This window comes from Patiria miniata, unplaced genomic scaffold, assembly GCF_015706575.1.
Source record: "Patiria miniata isolate m_02_andy unplaced genomic scaffold, ASM1570657v1 HiC_scaffold_8, whole genome shotgun sequence".
NCBI lineage: Eukaryota > Metazoa > Echinodermata > Asteroidea > Valvatida > Asterinidae > Patiria > Patiria miniata.
The window spans coordinates 3,520,237-3,546,364 of record NW_024037075.1 but is presented as its reverse complement, the minus strand read 5'-3'; the positions used below and the strand labels follow the sequence as shown (position 1 = coordinate 3,546,364).

Here is a 26,128-nt window from a genome sequence, read left to right as displayed (position 1 = left end):
TTTAATAAATATGGAAGCCGGTTCGTGCCAGGTTTCAAAAGCGAAAAAAAACTAACACATTTTTTTGGGAGTAAAATAATGCAATAGTTTGAGGAAATAATGCAGTTATTTTGCGAAACGATGCAAACATTTTGCGAAATAAAGAAATATATTGTGAAGTAACGCAAAAGTTTTTTTCAATCCCCAGATAGCGTATTTAGCAATAGGCCTACTATCGCATGCTATTTTGCAATACTAGTGCGTTATTTATATATATCAATAATATATATATTTTTTTATTTTTCGAGGTATCCGGAAAAAAACCCAATACCTGTTATAAAAAAGAGATAATATTGCAAACTAACGCGATATATTGCAAAATAACGCAGTAATATTGAATAGTTGCTCAGAACAAAAGTTCTTCTGAAAAACCAATTAATTCACATTGAGAAACACTCTTAAAAGTTATGAACATTTTATGTATAAACTAATAGCAACTCATAAACAAAAACAACTTTATTTCGTTCTAGATTTACACGGAAGAAACGAAATGACCACTTCACAGGTTGCAATTATGAGAAACGTAAGTACATGAGAATAGTTTATAGTGTATTATACCCAGGTTTAGTTTTGCCGGTGCAGGCGAGGCCAGCCTTTAGGCCTTATTCACGAGAAGGGCTATTTTCGATCTTGCTCCTTGAATCGATTTTGTAAATTGTAAACTGTTGAATGGGATGGTGCAAGGTGAAGGGCAAAACCTAATTTGATTGATTGTCAACTTCACACAGTGCCCGGTTCTTGAAATAATCGAAATGCGGACAGACAAACACACAGAGATGTGCGTTTAGAGACAGACTTTACTATTTGTGCCTATTCTTGGGCTTAGAGAGTTCAAATTAGACTAGGTAAATATGTCTTGGTAAAGTGAAATGATAGCATATTGATAAAATGAACCAACTATGGCATATTCAAAGTATGAAGGCCTACCGGTATCAGGTATTTCCTCAAACATCCAATGCAACATGCGTGACCATAATAATGACGGGACGTTGTTGAATATGGAGTTTTTATTATTACGTTACGGTTGTAACTTAAATACAGTCTAAAAGCTTTACTCGTGTACTTTATCTTGAAGTTTAGGCCAATAAGTCCAGCGTTTTTGGCGTGTTTTATTTCCCTGAAGGTGTCTACGTTTAAGCACAGCGATCTGAATGATATCATGGCGAAGGAGCAGGACAGAAGATTGACTCTGCTGAAGGAAGGTTGCAAGTATTTTAACATGTCAACCTCGGGTCGCGTGGACTTTGCTCACATGCTCGTCAACGACGCGCATAAGCTCCTCTTCAACTTCATCCCTAAAGTGTCCTGCTCAACCTGGAAAGGGGTACTGAGTAAACTGCGCTCGCACAACAACACGGGCTTTGCCACGCTGGGTAGATACTCCGCAGAAGAGCAGAACGCCCGATTGGCCAACTACCGCAAAGTTATCTTTGTCCGGGAACCAATGAGTCGCATTCTCTCGGCCTACATGAGTAAGTTCTGCGCTCTGGCCACGCGTAACAAACCCGACTTGCAGCTCCAGTGGGAACGATGGTTTGGGCGAGACATTGTCAGGCGGTATCGAGACAAGAAGGTGCGAACTTTCAAAGAGGGGCAGTTCCTAAACATCACACTGAGCGAGTTTATGACATACGTTTGCGATCTGGGCAGCGGTATTAGAATGAGCCAAATCAACGACCATTGGCTTCCGCAACACGTCATCACTCACCCGTGCCAAATCAAGTACGATTTCATCGGTCATTTTGAAAACCTGTCCGTCGAAGGGCCGTACGTTTTGAAGTGGCTGGGCGTGGACCGGTTTGTCAAGTTCCCTGAATACCACGACTCCAATGCTGTGAAGAACCTTGTTAACTATTACAAGGAGGTGCCACTCGGTGTCATACAGAGAATGAGCAAATACTACGAGATTGACTATAAACTGTTTGGGTACTCAGTGGATGGTACTGCCAGTCAGTTGACCAAAAGCCTATTTGGTAGTTATGATGAATAGAATAATACAAAAATTTGCTTTGGAATAAGTATAAGCACTGATCTGATATAACTCTAACGGTTTCCCAAATAGATTATAGCTAAAAGAAAATAGCCCTAAACAGTATTGACAACAGAACCTGCACTTCAAAAGCTGTGGCATTAATTTAACAGCATCTAGTATCGGACACCTTTAGACTGAGTAAATGTTTACACCAGATTGCCCTATATACATACCGATGGTTTTAAGGTTGACACCACTGTTTTCGCAGTGTAGGAGAAAAAACTCGGGATTTTTTTCATCACTGAGTAAGCCGTTTTAAACATAGGGTTAGTTTTTTTCTTTAAAGTTATGTAACCTTAGTAATATGATGAGAATCATGGCTTATTGTTAGACATCCATTCACATTATGCTTCGCAAATGTAAAAAAGGTATTGTATACCGGCATGTACAGGGTGAAAAAAAAAAGCGAAACCCAAATGTCGGGACTATTGTTTTAGTGAAGTTCTGTATGTAGCACTTTCAAAATCTAGGAAGTGAAAGTCCAATTCGTAATCATTCAAATCACTTATGTATTGTTTAAATCGCGGAATTGTAAACACAACCACTGTTTTGAAGTTCTGTCCACGGATCACAAAAAAAAGGTGTGCGTTCTTTCTGCAAACGAAAACGATTCACACACATCCCTATGTGATTTGTTTTCGTTTTGCTGAAAGAACACTTACCTTATTGTGATCCCAGGACATAAATTTAAAACGTCGGTTGTGTTTAAAATTCCGTTACTTAAAAATTACATGAGTGATTTAAATAATTCTTGTAGTAGCAAAAAAGCTTATGAATTGGGCTTTGATATCCTAGATTCTGAACGTGCTACATGCAGAACTTCACTAAAACAATGGTCCCAGCATGTTTTATTGCTTTTGTTTTTTTCACTCACCCTGTACATTCGTAGTTATAAAATCATCTCAAAATGCCTTCGATTGATGTGTGAATCTTTTTCCTGGTGATTTGGAATTATATCTAATTAAGGGAAATTTTGTTCCTGTTTAACCAACAAGTCATTGTCGCAATATATTTAACAACTGTCGAATGCGGTGATGTGGGATATGACTTTTTAAACACCCGATGGGCGCATAGCACCCGATGCGTAGTCGAGAGTTATATCTTTATTAAAAGCAAGGATAATAGTATGTCGGAGATAATAAAAACTACCTTTGGTCGTTTTATGTAAATTACTTCTGGGACATAATCTGTTTAGAGAAACAGATGTTACAGTAGAGCGTCCATTGAAATATTCCATTAAATTAATTGACTTTAATTAAATGCTTATAGGGCATGTCAGTGAAGAATAAAAATCAATATTTAATTTGGATTACATTTGTGTGTGTGTTGGGAACATCTGATTTTAATCTGTTTATATTTCTTTGAAGCTTCGGTTCAGTTTTCGTGTCAGCATTTTAGGCACCTGACGTGAGATGGGGCTTAACAGAAAAAAATTGCCATAGGATAAACGGTACAACTTAGGAAAATAGAAAGGACAGAATGAGGAAACAAATACACAAACTCTCAAGCTTGCTGCTATGCTTTAATGGCGTATTTGCCTAACTAAATGCATCATTTATAGCTTTTATTCATCCACGCCGATTGTTTTTACATCATTAGCAATTTTTCACAGCTTTAGTGACACGTATGTATAACTTCGCTTAGGGGAATACTTAAGGATAGATCTATCTTAACACGAGGTTCCCAAACACTTTTAAATGATTTTCCTTTTTATGATACTGGTATTTAACTTAGAACTTGACCACCATGGATGTGAAAACGAAGCTTAACCATGCATGCTATCTTGTGATGTACATGTGTACTTGAGTTGTCGGCTTGCAAACCCTCCATTTCGCCTTTCAGCGATGTGGCGGACAAAATTGGAGGGCGCTATTTGGTTTGTGTACTTGTATTTAGCCACATTAACCATATGTCAAACAAGTTTTTTGCCTGAATGGGTGTACCTCGGCCTAGCAATGTGTCTGCAACTCATGAAACGACAATGACAATAAGGCCCTCTCTGACCTTATTGTAAAATGAGGACAAATTAACGGATCTGTTGGCTTTAGGTGCCAATTGTTGGAAACTCACAATGTTGGAGAGGTTTCCCGTCAAGCCTGGTCATAAACGGGTGAAATATTGCTTCCGCCGAACAGTTGGTCTATAATGATATGGTTCATGTACATCTTTAACAATATACATGTACATGTCTACGTAATAAATGTCGTTGGAGTGTTTAATACTTTTTAGCATGTAAACCAATACTTTGAATGGGTATTTATCCTCTGGTGCAGGCTTGATCACAACACAACTTATTATAATTTCCATTCTGTAATAGTTATATCCATACTTAAATAAATACATGTGTATATATGTTGGCTAGGTTACTTCAAACATACTTAAGCATTATACGTGGTGGGTTCTAGGAGGGGAAAACACAATCGGGTACTCGCACTAGCAAGCAGGAGGTTTTGGGCTCGAGTCCAACCTGAGCAAGTTGATGAATTTATCTCTAAAAGCTTTCGGACAGCAACGACTATTCAGTGCTTATTAAATTACATCGGTGAAGGCTAAAAACAAAAACAACAAAAACCCATATTGCGTTTGGTAATTAAATGTATGCTTCAATCTAACAATTTTGTTCAAAGCAGTAAAATTATTCTCAGATGAAAGTAACAAAAACAAGAATTAACATCTTGCAATGACTTCCTAAACACAATGCTTTTAGTCTCTCTAAAATATTAAGCATATAAATGTTTTGAAACCTCAAAATCAAACTAATTTGAAAATTTTAGTATGTCTCTTTTCTTCTTTATCTAACTAAACAAAGCATGTTCAAGCAAAACTAACGCAAATTAAATTTCCAAATCCATCGTCGGTTTCATTTCAGTGTCCATCGTTTTCTGGAAACACATCAAGTTCACGTGACCATATGCAACAAGTGTAAAGAAATATTTTCCACTGTTCTTTGTTTTCCAAGAGAGCCATACTCAGCTCTTCTTTATGCTTCATAACACTGTAAAAAGTCCCAGGTCAGATTTGACCTGGAGTCCGGGTTCTATGGCGATTGACACTTTTCCTGGTCAAAATGACACTTCTCTGACCCGAAAGTCGCCATTTTGACCCGGAAGTGTCATGTTGACAAAAAAGTGTCATTTTGAACCGAAAAAAAAAAATTGCTCCAACTCTAAGTAGGGTGCATAACGACACACCTGTGAACATTCCTAGCCCAGTGACTTTTATAATTACATTTGAAACGGAAAAACATGCACACTGTTTGGGGTTCAATAGATTTAGTTGCCTTTTTTAAACCACCTTGTTTCTTTTGGATGATAAAATTTAAAGTGGAATAATTTCACATATCCCTATGTTCACTCTGAGCAAGGTATTTTTCTCACTAAATAGATGTGTCTGTTTCCCTGTAATTATAAATGCTCCCATGTGCCTTTAAACCAACGGGATGAGTTTAGCCTCGGCGTAATCCAGAGGGTAGTACTCGCAAGACTTGCAGGCGCACGATTCAATTTCGTAGTAAGAGTAAAAGTGGGTCGTTCCGTTATTGCACAACATCTTGACGTGGTTGATGGACAGTTTGTCCGGCTTGCAACAGCCGCAGACGAACTGGATGTGAGACGTGGGCAGCGTGGTCACGCGGCTGTTTGAGGCGCACTTCCCCTCGCAATCCGTGTACAGGATTTCGTTCTCGGAGACGCAGTTGTCTGCCACCACCAGACTCAGATATTTCTGGAAGAAGCAATCCTCTTCAATCGGCACTGTAAAATGAAAGGTAAAACAACCGATTTTTTTACATCACCTGGAATGCAGTGGAAAACTTTAGAAGTTGAATTTGTGCAGGTACGGGCGATGCCATTACAAAATAAATCCAGGGTTAGATTACACCCAAACCCGGGTCGGAGTCAACCTGATACATATCCCGGTCAAAATGGTACTTCTCTGGATCATTTTTTTGGGTCATAATGACCAGAAACCTTGGATAAAGTGTCACATAAAATCAGAAAAGTATCTTTTTTCCCGACCCTGATTTTTTTTTTAGGTCGAGACGTATAATTTGTGCAGGTATGGACGATGCCATTACAAAAAAGCCCCGGGTCAGTTTGACCCCAAACCCGGGTCAGATTCGACCTGATACTTTTCCTGGTCAAAATGGTACTTCTCTGGATCATCTTTTGGATCACATGGACCAAAGATGTCAATTAATATAATAAGAAAGTTATCTTTTTTGCCCTTGAAAAGTGTCAGGTCTGACCCGGTTCCGAGTCACGTCTGACCCAGGTCTTTGATGTTGAAATCGCTGACCTTTAGGGGAAATACCACAAATCGTGGAGCGTTTCTTAACTTTCGTTTCGGTCAAAACATATGCATGCTCTTATAGTAACCCTTAAAAAAATAACTATCCATTGGAAACTTTAGATGTGAGAATAATGTGCAGCACTTACCACAAATTGGGCAGCAGTGGGCCTCGTCTGTTTCTACTAGGTATCCCTATTGTGAAGAGTAATAAGGAAATCGAAGAAATTAAGAATCCAGCAATGCCGTACCAATTTGAATTGCTTTCAATTGTTCTCATTTCCCAAGAGTGAAAATTCACCCTATATGAAAGAAAATTCACTGCATGGGTTTGAAGCCGGGAACCAGACTTTTAAAGTGAAATTCATTCGAACAAATAAATCAAGTGTCACTCAAGTTTGTCCTGAAATAATTTTTTTTTTTGCTTGTGTTCAAAGTATTGGAGAGCATTCCCGTTGAGTATGAACCGGCATTTGGACTGCAAATTACACTAGATGAAGAACTTGTAAACGAAACAAGGAAATTACCATACTTACGTTATAGCACGTTCTGTTGCAGACTATTTCAATGTCCTCAACGCCATTCGCTGTACAGAATCGCACTTTACACTTGTCTGGTGACGGCATGACATTACCTTCCTATAAAATGATGAAAAAAAAAAAAAAAAAAACAGGGTACTGTTTAGGTAGGCTTCCGTTGTAAAATGTGCGTGCTGTAATTGTGGTACAACCCTAGTTGTTCAAGATCTAGTGGGGCTTCTTAAGAGGGAAAAACAATCGATAATTTTTAAGTGTTCCATTGGAGAGCAGTTATCTTCATGTAAACCGTAACAACTGCGTTTTAATCGAATCCACTTTTCTTTATTTGTTTTAGTCTAAAACGTGGTTAGATATTTGAATGTCTGTGATATGTTAAAGCATCGGGCAAGCCTGTAAGTACCAAAACATCAACTTGAAGTTTTGAAATAATGACTAATACTAATAATACTGTCCAAAAAAAAATCCTTTTAATAATCGATTTACCTTAGTAAACAGATTGACCTTATCTCCTTCCTATAGTGTAGCTAAAAATGCAGCTTTTACTTCAAATGTATTTAGCTCATCCCGTTTAAGTCAGTTAGATCGTACTTAGATTAAGGTATTCTATACAGACTTGCTAAAAAGTATGCTATTCCTAATTGATGTATTACTATGCTATTCTTCTGCAGTACTTACTTGATATTCTACCCCGTCTTGAATGCAAACGTGTACTCCTGTGTGTACAGTAAAGTGAAAGAGAAAACGTACATTCTGTAGGCGCACACATTTCAATTGTTTGAAAATAACTTCTCACACTCGAAGAAATATAACCAACCCTTAATTAATTGGAATTTGCACGTAAAAAATAGTACAGGAACCCCCCCCCCCCAAAAAAAAGACAGGTAACGTAAAATGCAAATAAAAACCAAGCAAACATAAATTATAACTTGCTCAGATTTTCGCCATGATTTATCCCAAATAAGTGATATTTTAGGGTTCTATTTACCAGTAGTGGTTTGGACTGATGTGACGTGGGTTGTTGTCTCGCCTTCTGTCGTAGTCTCCCTTACAGTCACTGTGGTGATGGGACCAGTTGTCACCTCCTCAGTCGTAGTCTGCCTTCGTGTCGTCGGTGCTAGAGAAGAAGATTTTACTTCTTAACGAAAGATGTAACCCTCGAACGGCCAGGGCTTTCGGATATTTCATTCCGTAAATGTTAAAATAACCAGTACTAACCAAAAGGGCCAATTAAGGACGCAATATCTGGAGTAAATCTTGTAACTTACCCTCCGTTGTCACAGAAGTAGTTTGCCTTACTGTTGTCGACCCAGGCGTTGTAACCAACCCTTCAATTATATAATAAAATGCCACAAGTTAGTAACAAGTTTTACGTGCTTCGTTTCTTTCTTTCAAATTGCATGATTTGAATTGCAATGGAGTTTAATTTAATACTCTGGTTTGGTAAAATTGGAAATTTTTCTAAAGCAAAAAGTAGTGTAAAAGATCACAAATGATTATCGATAACATTTACACATTATTTATAGTGAACATAGGTTCAAGCAGGACACACTCAGTGAAAAGTTAAGAAGAAATAACAAATATTTGGCAAGTTGTGTCTTTCACGAGCGTAAAGGCCTAATTTGATTCGCAGACAATTCATACGAAAATGTTTTGATACATCAACAAAATTTAACCTTATCATCACCAAACATGATCTGATAAAGTTAGGGGAATATAAGAATTTGGAACAAAATGCACGAGAATTTGACTTGTAAATTCATGTTTTACTGCCTTTAATTGATTTTTTTTATTTTATTGAAAACAGTTTGATGAATTGATGAGCATAATCACCTGTGGTAGTAGGCGCTTCGGTTGTGGTTGCAATTGTTGTCTCCTGTGTGGTTGTCAGCTCGGGAGTTGTAGTAATTATGATGGTAGTTACTTCTTTGGTTGTTGTCGGTGCTTCTGTTGTTGTTGGAACTGTCGTGGTTTCTTGCGTTGTATGGACAGATGTGGTTGTTTCCTCAGTTGTAGGAGAAACTAAACAAATATTGAATGAATTAATTTTTTTAGCAGATACACAAATGGAAGAGCTGATTGCTAGATGACCTGATATTTGTCACTTTTCTTGATGCAACCAAAAACAACTTACTTGAGATTTAGCTGTATGGACAAATTCAATCCACGTCCGCGTTTGTGATACATCAGTGGCAAGTTCTCAGTCTATACGTTTGAGATTCTTATTTCATATAGGAGTTTAACATACCAGTGGTTGTCTGAACAGTGGTTGTCTGTGTTGTCGTTGCTTCTTTGGTGGTCGACACAACAGTTGTGGTGACTTCCTCGGTGGTAGTCTGAGGGGCAGTAGTTGTTGCAGCCTCTGTGGTTGTCACGCGAATTGTGGTTGCCTCACTTGAAGTTGGGGCCACTGTAAATATTTCAGTCAAAGATTACATAACTAAGTAGTCGGTTTTAAAGACCCGTAATAAACAAAACTGATGAAACACGTTGCACTCGCGAAATACTACAGTTTCAGGAGAAACTGTAACTATGTTAATGAGATATCAGTTGTCAATATTTGTTAATCATAAGACAGTTTACCCATTCATACTGGTCGAGAGCCCGTCACGTGGCCGGTCTTGAACTTTTGATAAACAAGTTCTTTTGGACTTGGGCTCATTATCAGCATCTAGGCTCCAAACCGGTCTTAAACAGTGTTTAAAACCGGCCAAGCACACATTTATTCCCTTAGGCAAACATACCAGCAGCAGTTGACCCAGTTGTTGCAGACACTGTGGAGGTTACTTCCTCCGTTGTGACTAGAGGCGTAGCCGTAGTAATTGTCACGGTTGTGACTCGCGAAGTTGTTGGCGGAGCTGAAGTGGTCTTTGGGACAGTGGTGGTTTGTTGGGTTGTTCTAACGGTAGTTCTTTCTTCCGTTGTTGTGGGCACTATGAAGCGAGTAAAAAATCATGGCTTTTAAAAGGAGTAAAACTTTGCTTGAGGAACATACGACGAGAAAGAAAAGCTTTTCTTTTACGCTTTTTTAAGCAGCGTGTTTTTTTTTTTGGGGGGGGGTTCAAGGTTTATTTGCTTCAGCTTTTTACCCGGAAATATACATGCCTTGTGGAAATGATAAAAATAAATGGAAACATTTCAATATTACTTTACATGTAAATGAAAACCCTTCAAACTTATAATCGTTAATCATGTCATATTGAGTTTTGTTTTATACCATTGTGTAGAATACAGCTAAAATATATAAATAAACAAATTAAAAAAAATATAATGTTTATTTAGCGTTTTACATCGTTTTACATCAACAATGTAAATCAATCATTTTACATCAACAATCTGAAAGCACTTTACAAGAATTCATCAGGCCACGAGATGACGTGGCAGCCAATATCAGCGCACATTCGGTCGTGTACCCTCAAATAAGTACCCATTTATACTCCTGGGTGGAGAGAGGCAATTGTAGTTAAGTGTCTTGCGCAACGCTACAAACGCCATGTCCCTGGCGGGGTTCGAACCCACGCACCATCGTACTTAAGTCAAAACACCGCAACCACTGGACCATGGCATTGTACAACTCGAGAGACATTACTTCTTTACCTTTGGTGGTTTCGGATGTTGTTGTCTCTATTGTTGTTTCTCTTGGTGTGGCAGTTTCAACGGTTGTGGTGACTTCCTCAGTGGTAGTAGGTTGCGCAGTGGTTGTAGGGGCCTCAGTGGTCGTAACGCGGAGAGTTGTTGCTTCAGTTGTTGATGGAGCTTCTGATGGTAGAAATGGAACCAACTCAGTGATAAACATTACAACAGTAACAACACTTAAAGTTGCCAAGTTCTCCATGCTGCTTTCGGATTTCACCCCTAAAACAAAATTGCTTTCAAATTGCATTTTTCTTGCAATACAAAAGTTATTCACTTTTGAACGACATCCCTTTTCAGAGAGTCACATCGCAATTATTGAATAGGGCCTAAGCAATCTTCACCATAATTATAACTATTCAAATCTGATTTAGGTAATTCCATGTCAATCCCAAGTCAATCTCTCGTCGTCCGGTCTTAAGTTAGAAGTTGATCGACCCATTCAAATCGACTGTGTAAATGACATTCATTTGTCATCGTTCATGCATCTACAGTTACTTGAGACCGAACGTGGGTTTTGAAATATGATTGCCGTGTGATTGACATGTGATTGACATATTTCAAACTCAACATGCACGTGTACATCAAACAAAAAATAAAAGTGAAGAAAAACACTTACGGGTCGTCGTACCCTCTGTCGTGGCCCTTACTGTAGTTGTCTCCTCTGTGGTGGTTGCCTTTGGAGTGGTTGTCTGCACAACAGTAGTAGTTACAACCTCGGTGGTTGTAGGTGATGTGGCAGTTGTAGGTGCTATTGTTGTCTCTACAGTTGTGACAACGGATGTCGTACTTTCCTCGGTTGTTGGAGCAACTGTATAGCAATGATTTTTGTTCGATGACATGATCTTAGAGAGAATAATTTCTCAGAGTACATTTAGAAACCCTTCTTTACTTTTAGCTTAATTTTTGTCACAAAATCGGGAGGTACGTGGCTGGTAATCACCAATTCCCCTACGTGCCTTTAAATCTAGACAGTTTCACATTGTGGTTGAGTTTTTCGAATCTCAACGTATGGTGACGGATAGACGCGTCTTTGCCCAACTTAATGATGTACTCATGGTGATAACATGTTGTTTAATTTTCATTGTATCTTAAGAGTTGTCCGTTTCATCATTTACCTGTTGTGGACTTCACCGTGGTTGTCTCTGTAGTGGTTGCCTCGGGTGTAGTAGTCACGACTTTTGTCGTGACTTCCTCGGTTGTTGGTGGAGTAGCTGAGGTTGTTGCGGCCTCTGTTGTGATTACACGAGTGGTTGTGGCTTCCGTTGTAGTTGGCGCTTCTATGAAGTTCACAGAGAGATCACTTCAGACTCGTATTGGAAAATGCATTCAGAAGATATTTACCTTGTAGCCCAATGAGCAGGTAATAATGGTGTTACGCCTTGAGCACAATCACTGGTGGATAAATGCGCTTTTTAAATACACATTATTATTATTATGTTTTTATCATTATTTGATATCGTATTATTGATATATTATTATTTGGTAATCGATAATGACACTTTATTGATATTTATAACGTGTTATTTTATGTTGACGAGTTTTACAGACAGATTGGTTGATTTATGCTCAATTTGCAAAAATTATAACAGAATCATTAATCACTCAATGTCAGATCTATATCAAAAAGGTTATTCGGCGGATGACAAATTGGTCCCTGAAAATAACAATCGCCTCAACATGTTCAATGGAGCCAGTATGATATTCCGATGCTTATACCAATGGGCATTTCAAAGTAATGTACAAAGCAGTACCGTAACTTAGGTTTCTTCCCATTTCCATTTGTATGAAATTCAAATCAGACATGCGTTGTGACACAGGGCAGAACTAACTCTCAATTGCAGAATAAAGTATTGTAGTAAAATAAACCACCTGTTGTTGTTCCTCCCGTTGTTATCAGTGCAGTGGTTGTCTCTTTGGTAGTTGTTGCCTCTGGCGTGGTGGTGTACACGGCAGTAGTAGTGACCTCCTCAGTTGTTCGTGGTGCTGTGGTAGTTTGTGGGGCTGTAGTCGTGGCTTTGGTGGTGACCACAGTTGTTGCTGTGGCTTCTGTCGAGGTAAAGCAAAAGCAGCCTTACTGCAATGTTTAAACACCACACTGCCACTAAAATCGATTGACAAAATCTCGGCATGTTTCAGATCTCAGTATGAATAGAATTGAGGCTCCTTTCTTAAGGGACTCCGGCTAAAATCCTTGGCCCGTTTCAGGCACATCAAACCCTTTTCAGTAAATACGTAAATTTCATTGGACTTTTTCAACGCCTTAATGATTCTTAAACAAGACATGAACCTAAAGTCAGAGACGAAACCAAGGTTTCGAAACATGTGCTTATAGTTTAGTGCAGGACAACTTATTGGAAGTACATCAACAGAGACGAACCGGTAGTTGCACGGACTGTTGTTTTCTCTGTTGTGGTTGCCTCCGGTGTAGTAGTCACAATTGATGTTGTAATTTCCTCAGTGGTTGTGGGTTGGGCTGTTGGTTGGGTTGGTGCCACGGTTGTTGTGATATGAGTAGTTCTTGCTTCAGTGGTTGTTGGGGCTTCTGTTTATACATATCATGAAATTACAGTAAGATTTGGTATTTTAAAAACAGCCCCAAAAGGCAAGACGACAATCTTCTGTTTGCAATGTACTTCAAGATAGAGTGTTACAATATTTTGTTACTTAAATTTTAGATTTCTGCAAAGTGAATTTTATGATTTTATATGAGCAGCTCATTAGGCCTTTATTGATCAAATACATAACTTTTTTTCATACCAACTGCTGTAAACAAATATAAAAAGAACTTCGTGTTCAGTTGTAATCAGAGGACCATGCTCCCTTTTTTATACTTCCTATGAAATCGAAAATCTCTTTGAAAGCTTAATTATTAATGCAAACAACGGTCATTGCAGTTAATAAAGTTATTTAGATTTCTTCATTAAGTTACCCAAACAGTCCTGACAGTAAACACGTTTACCTGTTGTGGTCGGCCCTGTTGTGGTTCGAAGAGTACTAGTTTCCTCAGTTGTCTTTGCTATTGGAGTGGTTGTATACACAGCAGTGGTAGTCACCTCTTCCTTGGTCGTTGGTGCTCCGGTTTGTGTTGGTGCCACTGTGGTGGAGACCGTGGTCACAACAGTCGTTGTTGTCTCTGGAGTCGCAGTTGGTGAAGCCACTGCGTTACAGGTGGATAAATAAAAACATTATTTCGGCATACTCTACTTGTGTTATGGCGAAGCACAAAGCAAAACTGGATATGAAGTATCCAGATGCATTTACTCATCTGAACATTATAGTAGGAATTAATAATATTCCTTTGAAACATGATCGGTGTTAAAAATTATGTGTAAGTGTTCAGTGTATTTAAAACTTACGTAGTTCACCCACTCAAGTATAGACGCTTAAAACGACTTAAAGGCCCGTAACATGAATTTTACTTGGGAACATATTTTGTGCAACTTTCTCCTCTTCTGAAATATATGAAAACAGCTTGAAATCCCTTTTTGGTTAATCGTAATAAAAAGTGCATTTCTTTAAACATTTGAAAAATTCCATGCTTGATCGGACAAATGAGGGCATTGTGCTGTGATGTTATCTCAGGATTACACTGTTCAGTTGAGGGGTTTGCTGTTAAAATTGTGAACCCAAAATTTGCTCATTGAAAACATTTTCTGAAAAAAAGTTTGCTCATAGGCCTACAGTCATGTACTTCAACAACAACGAATCACCAAAGAAAAGAACATTTACGACAGCAAAATATCTATTATTCTGGCAATATTTTGTGCTGAAATAGCTGTAACATGGAAGTTTCTGCCTGAAATGACATCACACTTTTGATCATGAGTATGCAGATTCGCATTGGCATAAAAACCAAAAAAGCACAAAAATGATGAAAAGTTTCAACGAATCTACCTGCAGTCGTTTGGACTTCCGTGGTTTGTCTTGTAGTTGCCTCAGCAGTAGTAGACACGACCGTTGTGGTGACTCCTTCAGTGGTTGTTTGTTGCTCAGTGGTAGGTTGTGCCGGTGTTGTGGTCACTCGAACCGTTGTGCTCTCAGTAGTCGTTGGGGCTTCTGCAAGTCATTTTACAAAGCAAAACAATCATCCCAAATTATGGGGAACCGCCAAACCGTTGGGTCAGAAAGCTCAATTCGTAGAGCAAAGGAACGGCAATCCGGAGGTCGCAGGCTCAAACCCCGTTCCATTCAATTTCCTTGTTCAACTTTAAAAAATGGTTGCTTCATTTCATGTATACGTTCAAGTAATTTGCAATAGTTAATTTTTTTTTTAACGTTATTATTAAAAGAAAGGCCTCCCCACTCTTCATCTCATTATTTTATGTTTTCTACATTTGTTTGTTAAATAATGTTGTTATTTTGGAAATTAATAAATCAGTTCAGATCATACCTGTTGTTGTAGCCTCGGTGGTAGCTACAACGGTGGTTGTCTCTTCCGTGGTAATGACCTCAGGAGTTGTTGTAAGAACAACAGTTGTAGTTTCCAGCGTTGTGGTTGGCGCAGCCGTGGTTGTTGGAATTACCGTGGTTTCCCGAGTTGTCACCGTTGTGGTGGCAGTCCTAGCTGTTGTAGGAACCTCGGTTAAAGCTACACCGAAGGATTAAAACATATTTGATGCCGAAAAATACAGACTCTCCAAATCAAGCAAGACGGTACCAAGTATAGTGCTTAATAGTATTGCCTGTTTGAAATATTTGGTAGAACTGTGCCTTTGATGACAGAAGCATGCAATTTGGCATTTATGAGAATGTGCTTTTTATTAAAGAATGTTTGGCGATAGGGCAATCTCAGATTTTTCCTGTGACAAAAGTGGCCGCCATTTTCAAAAACAGGAATTTTTTTATACGTTACCATGTCATTTGTTTCTCAATATCAAATCGTTTCATGTTATCCCTTTGGTTTGTTTTTATTCTTGAAGCCTGAAAAAAACATTTTATTTTACAATTACCTTAACTTGCAACATTTGACTACTCACCGGTTGTAGTTGCAACTGTTGTCTTTTCCGTGATCGTAGCTTCGGGAGTAGTTGTAGCAGCTGTGGTTGTGACTATCTCTGTAGTAGTCTCCTCTGTTGTGATAACCTCTGTGGTGACTGATGTCGTTGGCGCTTCTGAAACGTAATAATATTTACCCAAGACATTGACTACATGTACATGTGTAGTAAACACGCGTTGAGTCATCTTTTTAATGTGAATTGCTTCTGATATTATATATCTTGCAGCCCTTAAAATATCACTGGAGTAAAGGTTCAGTAGGCACAAGAAATATATATTTTCTCAATATTTAAAGACTACAGAATTTGGTTAACATTATCAAGGATTTCATGTCACAGAGACAGACATTCCTCTTTGTTAATTTGAAATATCTCATTTAATCTTTTTTTTGGGGGGGGGGGGAAGCTGACATGTTAATGTGGAACCTCATTGCGCAGCCATGGCTATTTCCCAAAATAACAACAGGCAGTTTCTGGTAAGGCCGGAAAGCATGCATTATATTTGTACCAGAGTCATAATGTGATTTATGTAAAAGTAGTATTTCAATTGATGCCATAACTCTGGCACACCGTCGTTGTTCGAAGATGCCACAGACGTTGTAACGCAGTTTTGCTAAGTTCATTTCAAACATTAACACAGGTGCAGAGGAGTAGAATGTGAAACGGCTTATATTGTAGCCGCCAGCAAATGCTCTAGCAATGGAGAAAACAATTAGCATTTTCTCCAGCACCGAAGGTGTTACAAGTTAATGCAATAAAACTATAAAATACACACTGTACGGGTACACTTCCCACTCTCCTTTTATTACCCTCTGTGAATTTTTTTAACAACAATGCTACTTAATTAAAACTCGCCAAAGAGTAAACAGACTATAGATCACAAAGCTAAGATGCTCTTTCTCTTCAACCGGTTGCACTTGATTCACTGTCTGAAAGGAATGTTCTAAAGCTACTTCCGGGCATGATTACAAAGAACAAAACAAGAGGTAAGCCTACAACTGACACCAACCTGTTGAAGCAGTTGGTACGCTTACTGCCGTTGTTGGTTCAGGTGGCCTCACCGCTGCGACAACAAAACAGAGTGATTACCACTTTTCGTAAATAATACACTTAAAATCATAGCTGTCATTCCCAGAATATTCTACTTATCCCAGGGGACCAGCCAAGTGTATACCTATGACTGACTAACTGACTGAAACACTGTCACTTGTGACTTTAGGTGACTTAAGGTACATGAGTGCTGGGCAGTGCTATTGTATAGGATTACCCAGCAAAACTACTTTGTAAACCAGATGCATGTAAAGACTTCCCGTCGATAGCCATTCTGAATCATATCCGAAATCTGTGCACACTGGGACCAGCTTTTTAGGCTTCCCTTGTCTTGGTTTGATCTTGCATCTTTATACCAAAACAACTATGAGCCGATGCGACTGCATTGGCAGAGAATAATGTATTTGCAAATTCAAATAGCAAACAATTACCAAATCCTAATCCGAATAATTTCATTTTGTACCTTACCTTCCATTATCAACAGGATTCTCATTTAGTACACGGAATTTTAAGTGTTACATATCAGATGTTTGTTTCAGCAATCTTAAGTATAATCAGCTAAAAAATAATATATTAACAGTCGACTATTATCTCTCCATAATCTGAATATAATAAACTGATGATGTTAGATCAGAACGTCTTAAAGGAGCGCACGTACGTTCAACACAGCCTAAGTAGTCCATTTGGATCGCTGTTGCCGTCGTTGGGTATTTCTTCAGCTTGAATTGCAAGTCTGTGACGAAACGCAATGGTTCGTCGAATATGATATTGACGTAAGTGTCCTTTAGAAGATCTATATGCAGATCCTATCGAGAAAGAAGACATGCGAAAGCAATGTCATTTAACTGTAATGTGGGTGCTGTTAAGGCAAAATGATATTTTTCTAAATTAGAAAATGACTTTTCAGATCGAGCTTGTTTTAGTATAGGAGAGTCTGCAGCCACACACTGAGATTTAAAAATCTGTTTTAATGTTTTTTTTTTACGACGATGTAGCATTTCCAGTACATTTTGGTAGCCTAAATTACTTAAGTTACCGTGACAACCCCTATTCTAGGTGAAAAACAAACTGAATTTACTTTTTTAATTGGAATTGCTCTTTCCTACGAAATATTGAAGTTCTTCTTCAGAACCATTACAAAAGCAAGCACAAAAGGAAAGTGGTTCGAGGTTCTCACCAGCGGCATTAAAATCTGGGTCCTGTTCACACTGTAGCTTAAGGTAACTTCCATGGGCTCGGAGACCTGGCCCAGGATCTTGATACCCCTGATCTGCGCCCAATAGCGTAAAGTGGCCTCGATGATCTCCCACTCTAGTATGTTGTCCACTTTCCAAGGATCTGTGGGATCCTCAAGTGGGATGCTGGTCCCGGCGTCGTCGGAGATCACCCACATTTCCACCAGGCCCAGGTCCATTAAAGGGGTCAGACAGTACGCTGCCGGGAAAACACACCATTGCAGATATGAAGATTTGAACAAGGTGATTGGGTCTTACAAATTCATCGTCATGTATCTGATAATTCAATAATTTAAACATAACAAAAATTATTGTTTCATATCAATATAAAGAACAACAAGAACACATCAACCAAACTTAACTTTCAGTTCCGGAGAAAGCTTCAACATCAGTCATTTGCACCATATGGTCCCTGGTCCAGCAGTGCATCTTATTGGCAGGTTGTTTACTTTTGATCATTTTGCTAAATTGACGACTTCTATTGACTCCTCTTTATTAAATGCAGCACAGATTTGTGGACTTTACTGATTTGTTTTCTTTTGTCCATGTCGCGCAATTCAGTTAAAACGCTCGCCCTGAATAACTGAATTGGGATACGTATTATCCACAATTTGTTTTATAAAATAGCAATAAATATCATCACATGGGGTAAACACCAAAAAATAGGTTTTTTTTGCATTAACACCTCATACCTGTAGCAGTGATAATAGCTGTAGTTGTGGGAGCTGCAGTCGTTGTTTGAGCTTCAGTGGTTCGAGATTCCGTGGTTGTTAGAGCTTCAGTGGTAGTATGCGCTGATGTGGTTGTTGAAGCTGCAGTAGTTGTGAGAACTTCAGTTGTCTGAGCTGCAGTGGTCGTTGGAACTTCAGTGGTTGGAGCTGCAGTGGTTGTTTGTGCAGCAGTGGTTGTGAGGAATTTAGTGGTTGTTTGAGCTGTAGTAGTCGTTGGAGCTTCAGTGGTTGGTGCTGCAGTGGTTGTTTGTGCCTCAGTTGTGGTTTGAGCTGTGGTAGTTGTTTGGACTGCAGTGGTTGTTTGGGTTGCAGTGGTTGTCGGAGTTTCAGGGGTAGGAGCTGCAGTGGTTGTATGTGCTGCAGTGGTTGTTAAAGCTGCAGTTGTTGTCTGAGCTTCAGTGGTAGTTTGCTCTGCTGTGGTTGTTGGAGCTGCAGGGGTGGTGAGAACTTCAGTGGTTGTCTGAGCTGCAGTGGTCGTTGGAGCTGCAGTGGTCGTTGGAGCTTCAGTGGTTGGAGCTGCAGTGGTTGTATGGGCTACAGTGGTTGTTAAAGCTTCAGTGGTAGTTTGCGCTGCTGTGGTTGGTGGAGCTGCAGTGGTTGTGAGAACTTCAGTGGTTGTCTGAGCTGCAGTGGTTGTTGGGGCTTCGGTGGTTGGAGCTGCAGTAGTTGTATGGGCTGCAGTGGTTGTTTGAGCTGCAGTGGTTGTTTGAGCTGCGGTTGTTGTTTGAGCTGCAGTGGTAGTTTGCGCTGCAGTGGTTGTCTGAGCTGCAGTGGTTGTTGGAGCTTCGGTGGTTGGAGCTGCAGTAGTTGTATGGGCTGCAGTGGTTGTTAAAGCTTCAGTGGTAGTTTGCGCTGCTGTGGTTGGTGGAGCCTCAGTGGTTGTGAGAACTTCAGTGGTTGTCTGAGCTGCAGTGGTTGTTGGGGCTTCGGTGGTTGGAGCTGCAGTAGTTGTATGGGCTGCAGTGGTTGTTTGAGCTGCAGTGGTTGTTTGAGCTGCAGTGGTTGTTTGAGCTGCAGTGGTAGTTTGCGCTGCAGTGGTTGTCTGAGCTGCAGTGGTTGTTGGAGCTTCGGTGGTTGGAGCTGCAGTAGTTGTATGGGCTGCAGTGGTTGTTAAAGCTTCAGTGGTAGTTTGCGCTGCTGTGGTTGGTGGAGCTGCAGTGGTTGTGAGAACTTCTGTGGTTGTCTGAGCTGCAGTGGTTGTTGGGGCTTCGGTGGTTGGAGCTGCAGTAGTTGTATGGGCTGCAGTGGTTGTTTGAGCTGCAGTGGTTGTTTGAGCTGCGGTTGTTGTTTGAGCTGCACTGGTAGTTTGCGCTGCAGTGGTTGTCTGAGCTGCAGTGGTTGTTGGAGCTTCGGTGGTTGGAGCTGCAGTAGTTGTATGGGCTGCAGTGGTTGTTAAAGCTTCAGTGGTAGTTTGCGCTGCTGTGGTTGTTGGAGCTGCAGTGGTTGTGAGAACTTCAGTGGTTGTCTGAGCTGCAGTGGTTGTTGGAGCTTTGGTGGTTGGAGCTGCAGTAGTTGTATGGGCTGCAGTGGTTGTTTGAGCTGCAGTGGTTGTTGGAGTTTCAGTGGTAGGGGCTGCAGTGGTTGTATGGGCTGCGGTGGTTGTTATAGCTGCAGTTGTGAGAACTTCAGTGGTTGTCTGAGCTGCAGTGGTTGTTTGAGCTGCGGTTGTTGTTTGAGCTGCAGTGGTAGTTTGCGCTGCAGTGGTTGTTTGAGCTGCAGTAGTTGTTGGAGCCTCGGTGGTTGGAGCTGCAGTAGTTGTATGGGCTGCAGTGGTTGTTTGAGCTGCAGTGGTAGTTTGCGCTGCAGTGGTTGTTGGAGCCTCAGTTGCGGTAGTTGTTTGGGCTGCAGTGGTTGTGGCTGCAGTCGTTGGAGCCGCAGTGGTTGTGGGAACTTCAGTGGTTGTCTGAAATGGAGTGGTTGTCTGAGCTGCAGTGGTCGTTGGAGCTTCAGTGGTCGTTGGAGCTTCAGTGGTTGGAGCTGAAGTGGTCGTATGGGCCGCAGTGGTTGTTTGAGCTGCGGTTGTTGTTGGAGCCTCAGTCGTGGTTTGAGCAGCGGTAGTTGTGTGAGCCCCAGTGGTTGTTTGGGCTGCAGTGGTTGTTCGAGCTGTAGTTGTGGTTTGAGCCGCAGTCGTTGTTGGAGCTAGTGACGAAGGTGGTTTAGTCGTCCTAATAGGCGTGGTAGTGATGAATGGTGTAGTTGTCTTTAGTGGTGTTGTCGTCTGAATTGTTGTCTTGATAGGTGTGGTCGTCTGAACTGGCGTTGTCCGTATACTTGTCATCACGGGTGTTGTTTGGACAGCGGTCGTTTGTTTAGATGTTGTTTGGATGGGCGTAGTGATGTGTGTTGTCACTATGGTAGTGGTAATTCCTGTAAATAATGCAGTAATAACAATACTTTATTTTTTGTGACCTTTGGAGCTCATCACAAGGTGAATGATTTTTCAACCGCTGCTCTCCGTTTGATAAATAATACACTCACGGCAAAACAGTGGCGTTTGGTTCTGCATTCAATAGGGGACGTTGAACAATAGAGAACATTAAGGTCCCCAATTCCCGAAAGTCCACCATTTGGCGATCGAGTACAAAACATATGGGCGGTCTTCCTAAAGAGTACAAACAAAACAGTGACAATAGGGGCCGGGTCCCCAATTGTAGGCAAATACACACTTGGGTGAGTTGGATTAAACACCGCTGGTTTCCAAATCGGACCAACGGTGTATAGACACAACCGGTGTCAATTTAAATCTCTTGGTTTTGTATTGCTGTTAATATGATTACTTAAGCCACATTTGAGATTTCTTCCTTAGCCAGGCTTGATCTATTATTGAGAAGGTTGGAGCCTCAGTCAAAAACAAATTTAATGAAAAACAGCTGGGGGCAGGGACAACTCAGTGTTTTAATACGTTTTCACGCCTCACCTATTAAAGTGCAGCTACCTGGCATAAAGGAATGTAGGTGGAAATACAAAGAATGGGGATGCTCTTTAAGATCTATGAAATCGTTAGAAAACAATAATTTTTAGGCGATACTGATATGTCTTGTGGACTTTGGACATTCAATGTATCGTTTATCCGTTGAATGAAGTCTTTAAATACTAGGCGAAACTAGACCAAAAATATATAAGTAAATCAAAGTTTGAAGACAATTCTACCTGGTGTTGTGGTACAGCCTGGGATAGGATCACAGATTAACTCGTATCGTCCAGTAGTGCTGCCTCCCTTCAGCTCACAAGTACAAATACTACAGTCTTGCTGGATCGACTCTCCAGGCTTTAAAAAAGTAAATAAAATCCGCAAATTAATAACAAACAACGTGCAGTTTTTGGACTTGATGTATTAATTTGTTTTCAGAATATTTTCAATTTTGTTGCTTTATTTAATCCGAAAGGTAATTTCTTTTCTATTCTTGGACCTTTGAAAGCTAAATATGTTTTTATTTTTGGTTGGTTTTGCGGCCGCTAATTATTCAAATATTTTAAAGTTACTAGTTACTATGTTACTAAGAGTCACTTATTGTTTTTTCTTAAAAAAAAAACAGTACAAAAAAAATTCGGAATGAAATTTAAAATTAACGGGGAAGAGAGTATAAATTCGGTGATATGATTGTATACTTGAACTGGTAAGAATGTGGGCTCCAAAATCCACAGGTTACGAATTCGACATGTGGATGCATTGGAATTCTATCCTCTCATGTATTACGTTTCGTTTTGTGAGCCATGGTCTTGAGTTTAAAGAAATCAGTGTTAAACAATTTCCAACTTATTGACGTTACTAACAAAGCAATAGTGAGGTAAATAACATTTTAAAAACCAAAGCTAATCAGATGCCAAACATAACCTCAATGTGTCAATTGTGTTAATTCTCTTTGGTAAAAAAAAACATGGGTCGTTCTAGGATCCATTTTACCAGAAATGGAACATCACGAAATGAAAGGGTTAGAGCAAAGGTGAGAGCAATGCAATGAATATCCTCATTAAAAATAGTAGAACGTATAAAAGTGACTTGTATCAATCCTAAATACCTGAAGGGTCAATGTTTCATTGAAGGGGCATGGTCCTGGTGGTTGGCACGGTTTCTCAAGCTCCACACACATGTATGTTTCCCAGCTGAAGCCGAGTTCGCTTAATAAGGATTTCTCATCATCAAAGTTATCGTAGTCCCGGTAATAGCCTTCGCCGCAGTCGCAATCTGCGTAATAGTTGGGTATGGTGGGCCCGTTCTCGGGACCAACTATAAACGGTGAGCAGAATATGACGACCGAGAAGGGAGGGAACCCATTGGCCAGGTAGTAATCGTAGGTTTGTTTGTCACATGGAATCTCCGGTTCTCCGTAGCACTGATCGGAACATGCTGAAACAGGAAATAATTAAAGAATAAATTGCAGTAGAAGCAAATATCTTAATTACTGAAAGAAACTCAATTTGTAACTAGAACGGCGAAGCCGCCATGGCTCGCTGTCCAAGGCAGGAAGGGAGGCTGAAGGTAGGGTTGGGGATGGGCATGATGGAAGGGGATCATGATTATTGTTGATGTGCCTAGGTGTAGGGGTCAGTTTTTAAATGTCAACATAAAAAGTCAACAGATTACCTAATAAATATATGTGTATATAGGTTAGCCGTCACTGTATTATGGGGGAGTTTTCCATTGTTAGGGTAATTAGGACCCAGTTGTGGATTTTTGCAGCCCCAACAGTGTCTTCTGCTCCCCATACTTATATTACCATGGGAAAACTCTTGTGTAGTCGCCACAAATGCAGAACAAGAATGGGTATACATGTACATGTAGACACAGCACCATCACCACCTCCCCCAAACCTTACCCCATCCCAAAACCTTACCCCATCCCCAACCCGCCCCCTCCCCCTCCCCCACCCAACCCCCTACCCACACCCATTCCATCCTCCCCTAATCATCCCCACCCTATCACCTACACATCCAAACCCTACCCAAACTCCAATCCCTATCTCCTTCCCCCTCCCCTGACCCGTACCCTCCCCTACCCCAACCCCCTACACCCACCTACCCTATCTTCCCCTATCTGTCCTTACCCACCCCTACACATCCCCACCCTAACCCTTACTCGAATTCCAATATCCCGCCCACCCCATTCCCCCACCCATACATCCCCACCTGACCCCATGCAACCCTACTCTGATCCCTATATACTGCCCCTTCCCTTATCCAACTCCTACAACAACCCATCCCTACACATCCCAAACCCAACCCCTACTCCGATCCTATATCCCGCCCCCTGCCCAACCCCCTCCTAACCCAACCCCTACATCCATGCCCATCCTCTCCCTACCTGTCTCCCCCTACCTGTCTCTCCCTACCTGTTCCCACCCCACCCCTACAAATCCCCACCCCACCCAAACCCAGTATTCCAACCCCTCTCCCCACCCCACCCCACCCCAACCCGCCCCGTCCCACCCATCCTAGCTCCCCTACTCATCCTACTCACACAAACCCTAACACCAACCCTATTATTGTCCCTTTGTCCCTATTTCTAAAGATTTCACTTGTGGGGTACCCTATTTTCTAAAGATTTCACTTGCGGGGTACCTCCAACAATGGACAGGTACCCCACAAGTGGTCACTGGTAAGCACGGACGGACGGGCGCCCGGACAGACGGACGGAAATTGGTATTACATAGGCTCGCATCTGCTTCGCAGCTCGCCAAAAACAAGCAATACTTACCTGTATAGTCTTTGCAAACTTCACAACTTAAGGTAAATTGTCAGCAGTTCTGCAATCCTTATATATCAATTTAATTGTTATAGACGGATAAAACCGACGCTACCTCAATGTATCAAAGGAAACTGCGGGCTACGTGCTTTTCGATAAAACGATGAAAGTAAAAGGTAAGAGCATCGGTGCACATTTTGATTGATTTATTGCATTTTGGTGCTTTACAAACTTTAGTTATTCACAGTGTGTAAAAAATGCAAACAAATTATTACGGAATGCCAGACGTAGAATGTGTAACCAACATAGATAATATAGGTATGGTTTGAAAGATACACTTTTACACTTAAATAGCGTCCACATCTGATTTTCTTGCTATCAGTTTGTTAATATGTTTACATGCTATTAATTTTTAGCATGATGTGATATCAAGAAAGTGTTTAGAAATGTGTTTACTCGCGAAACGCATTTTTGTTGGCAGGCCAGGCAAATTTCCACACAGAGGCAAATAGGCTACCTTTGTCCCAATACATAAAATTCAAAACTTGGTGGCATAGTCAATTAGATCTCTCTTGGAAAATTACTCATAACTCTGGCAAATATTTTCAGATTTGGACTTTTGATGTCTCATTTTAAAGTGGAAAAGCGTATTTTTCAAACCATACCTATACTATTTATGTTGTTCCCACATTATAGTCAATATATATTCCGTTAAATTTTGCTTGCATTATTGTGATTCACACTGTACGTTAATGTTTAAATTGAACCGTTTGGGGTGCGATACATTCCGTTGGATATTTTAGAATATCGTATGCATAATGAAACTTACGTGGCTTTGGTGTCGTCGGAGGGAAAGTTGCGGGTGTTGTGGTCGGTACTGTACCCGCTGTTAAAACCAAAAGGTTAGAATAAATTAAGTATATGCTTTGTATCGTTCACAAACAAGAACGTAAAATAACACTTGATGAAGCAATGTATTTTGCTTACTTTAGTGCTCGAGCTTAACCTTCAACTAGACATAAGTTTCACAAAGGCTTCGTCGCAAAGAATATAAGCAATCAATCGTGATTTTTGTTTTTAGTGAACTACAGAAGAGATTATAAGGTACATATTTATTGACCACTCTCCATGGTAAGCTGTGGTCGATTCCCCAAACATTGGAGATGCTTCACATCTTGTTTCCCCAAATTAGTTTGTATTGTTTTATGTGCCACGAAATGGGTTGATATTCAGCTTCATTCTGACAAACTACTCTGCAGCATTGGCTTCAACGCTTGTAGGCCCTTGTAGCCTTTGATACAGTGCTACCAAAACTGCTTGACCATTTCTTTCCTTAATTTGTGCGATCCATTATAAATGGTGTGACACTACAACATAATACATGAACAGACTGATGTCGACTACCTGTGGTGGGTGGAGCTCTTGTAGTGGTTGGAGCTCTTGTGGTGGTTGGTGGCGGTGCACTTGTAGTTTCAGCTGTAACGGGTTAAAAGCAGATTGAAACAACTGGGTTACACAATCAAAGCAAACTTAAAAGAAAGTTATCGTAAAAGAAACCTATCTTGAATAGAAAGCAACAAACTGTCCTTCACTTTTCCTGGAGTTGTCTTTAGGTAGATCCTAGATCTGATTTTATTCTGGCAATCTTATCAGTGTAACTTTTATAGGGAACAAAAGACGATAATTCAAATTTGTATTTGTAATAAGCCAAATGTTAAAAAAAATCCGACAAGTCCAACGTCATTATTACATAGTTCCTTAAACATGCATACTATACCAGAAATAACGACAACCTAGCTCTGTGTTTGTCCATGTGACAAGCACATGACTAGGTTGTTCTACTTGTTTATCCTTCTTTCTATAACTGACATACAGATCCTTGTCATTTGATTGGTGGAACTCACA

At 40.2% G+C, this 26,128-nt stretch overlaps 2 protein-coding genes across 2 annotated transcripts in view; one reads left to right on the top strand and one right to left on the bottom strand.

Annotated features, from left to right (window-relative positions):
• Positions 1–553: 553 nt before the first annotated feature.
• LOC119719666 (carbohydrate sulfotransferase 14-like) lies at positions 554–2,029 on the top strand. The gene is made up of 2 exons (XM_038189164.1): positions 554–562; positions 1,163–2,029. Exons 1-2 carry the CDS (start codon positions 554–556, stop codon positions 2,027–2,029), a joined length of 876 nt encoding a protein of 291 aa, XP_038045092.1.
• Positions 2,030–5,356: 3,327 nt separating this feature from the next.
• Positions 5,357–26,128, bottom strand: part of LOC119719438 (mucin-2-like) — a 40,757-nt gene continuing 19,985 nt past the window's right edge. Inside the window, exons 36-61 of the mRNA XM_038188894.1 lie at positions 25,628–25,699; positions 25,053–25,109; positions 22,560–22,888; positions 21,691–21,808; positions 18,502–20,907; positions 17,752–18,008; positions 17,233–17,380; positions 16,534–16,587; positions 15,507–15,641; positions 14,921–15,118; positions 14,425–14,586; positions 13,490–13,687; positions 12,908–13,072; positions 12,400–12,576; positions 11,646–11,807; positions 11,147–11,338; positions 10,492–10,653; positions 9,639–9,827; positions 9,143–9,304; positions 8,728–8,916; positions 8,163–8,222; positions 7,883–8,011; positions 7,573–7,610; positions 6,895–6,996; positions 6,508–6,553; positions 5,357–5,823 (exon numbers count right to left, since the gene is read on the bottom strand). Coding sequence (XP_038044822.1) covers positions 5,498–5,823; positions 6,508–6,553; positions 6,895–6,996; positions 7,573–7,610; positions 7,883–8,011; positions 8,163–8,222; positions 8,728–8,916; positions 9,143–9,304; positions 9,639–9,827; positions 10,492–10,653; positions 11,147–11,338; positions 11,646–11,807; positions 12,400–12,576; positions 12,908–13,072; positions 13,490–13,687; positions 14,425–14,586; positions 14,921–15,118; positions 15,507–15,641; positions 16,534–16,587; positions 17,233–17,380; positions 17,752–18,008; positions 18,502–20,907; positions 21,691–21,808; positions 22,560–22,888; positions 25,053–25,109; positions 25,628–25,699 — 6,233 coding nt within the window. The 3' untranslated portion in view covers positions 5,357–5,497. The remainder of the gene's footprint in view (positions 5,824–6,507; positions 6,554–6,894; positions 6,997–7,572; positions 7,611–7,882; positions 8,012–8,162; positions 8,223–8,727; positions 8,917–9,142; positions 9,305–9,638; positions 9,828–10,491; positions 10,654–11,146; positions 11,339–11,645; positions 11,808–12,399; positions 12,577–12,907; positions 13,073–13,489; positions 13,688–14,424; positions 14,587–14,920; positions 15,119–15,506; positions 15,642–16,533; positions 16,588–17,232; positions 17,381–17,751; positions 18,009–18,501; positions 20,908–21,690; positions 21,809–22,559; positions 22,889–25,052; positions 25,110–25,627; positions 25,700–26,128) is intronic.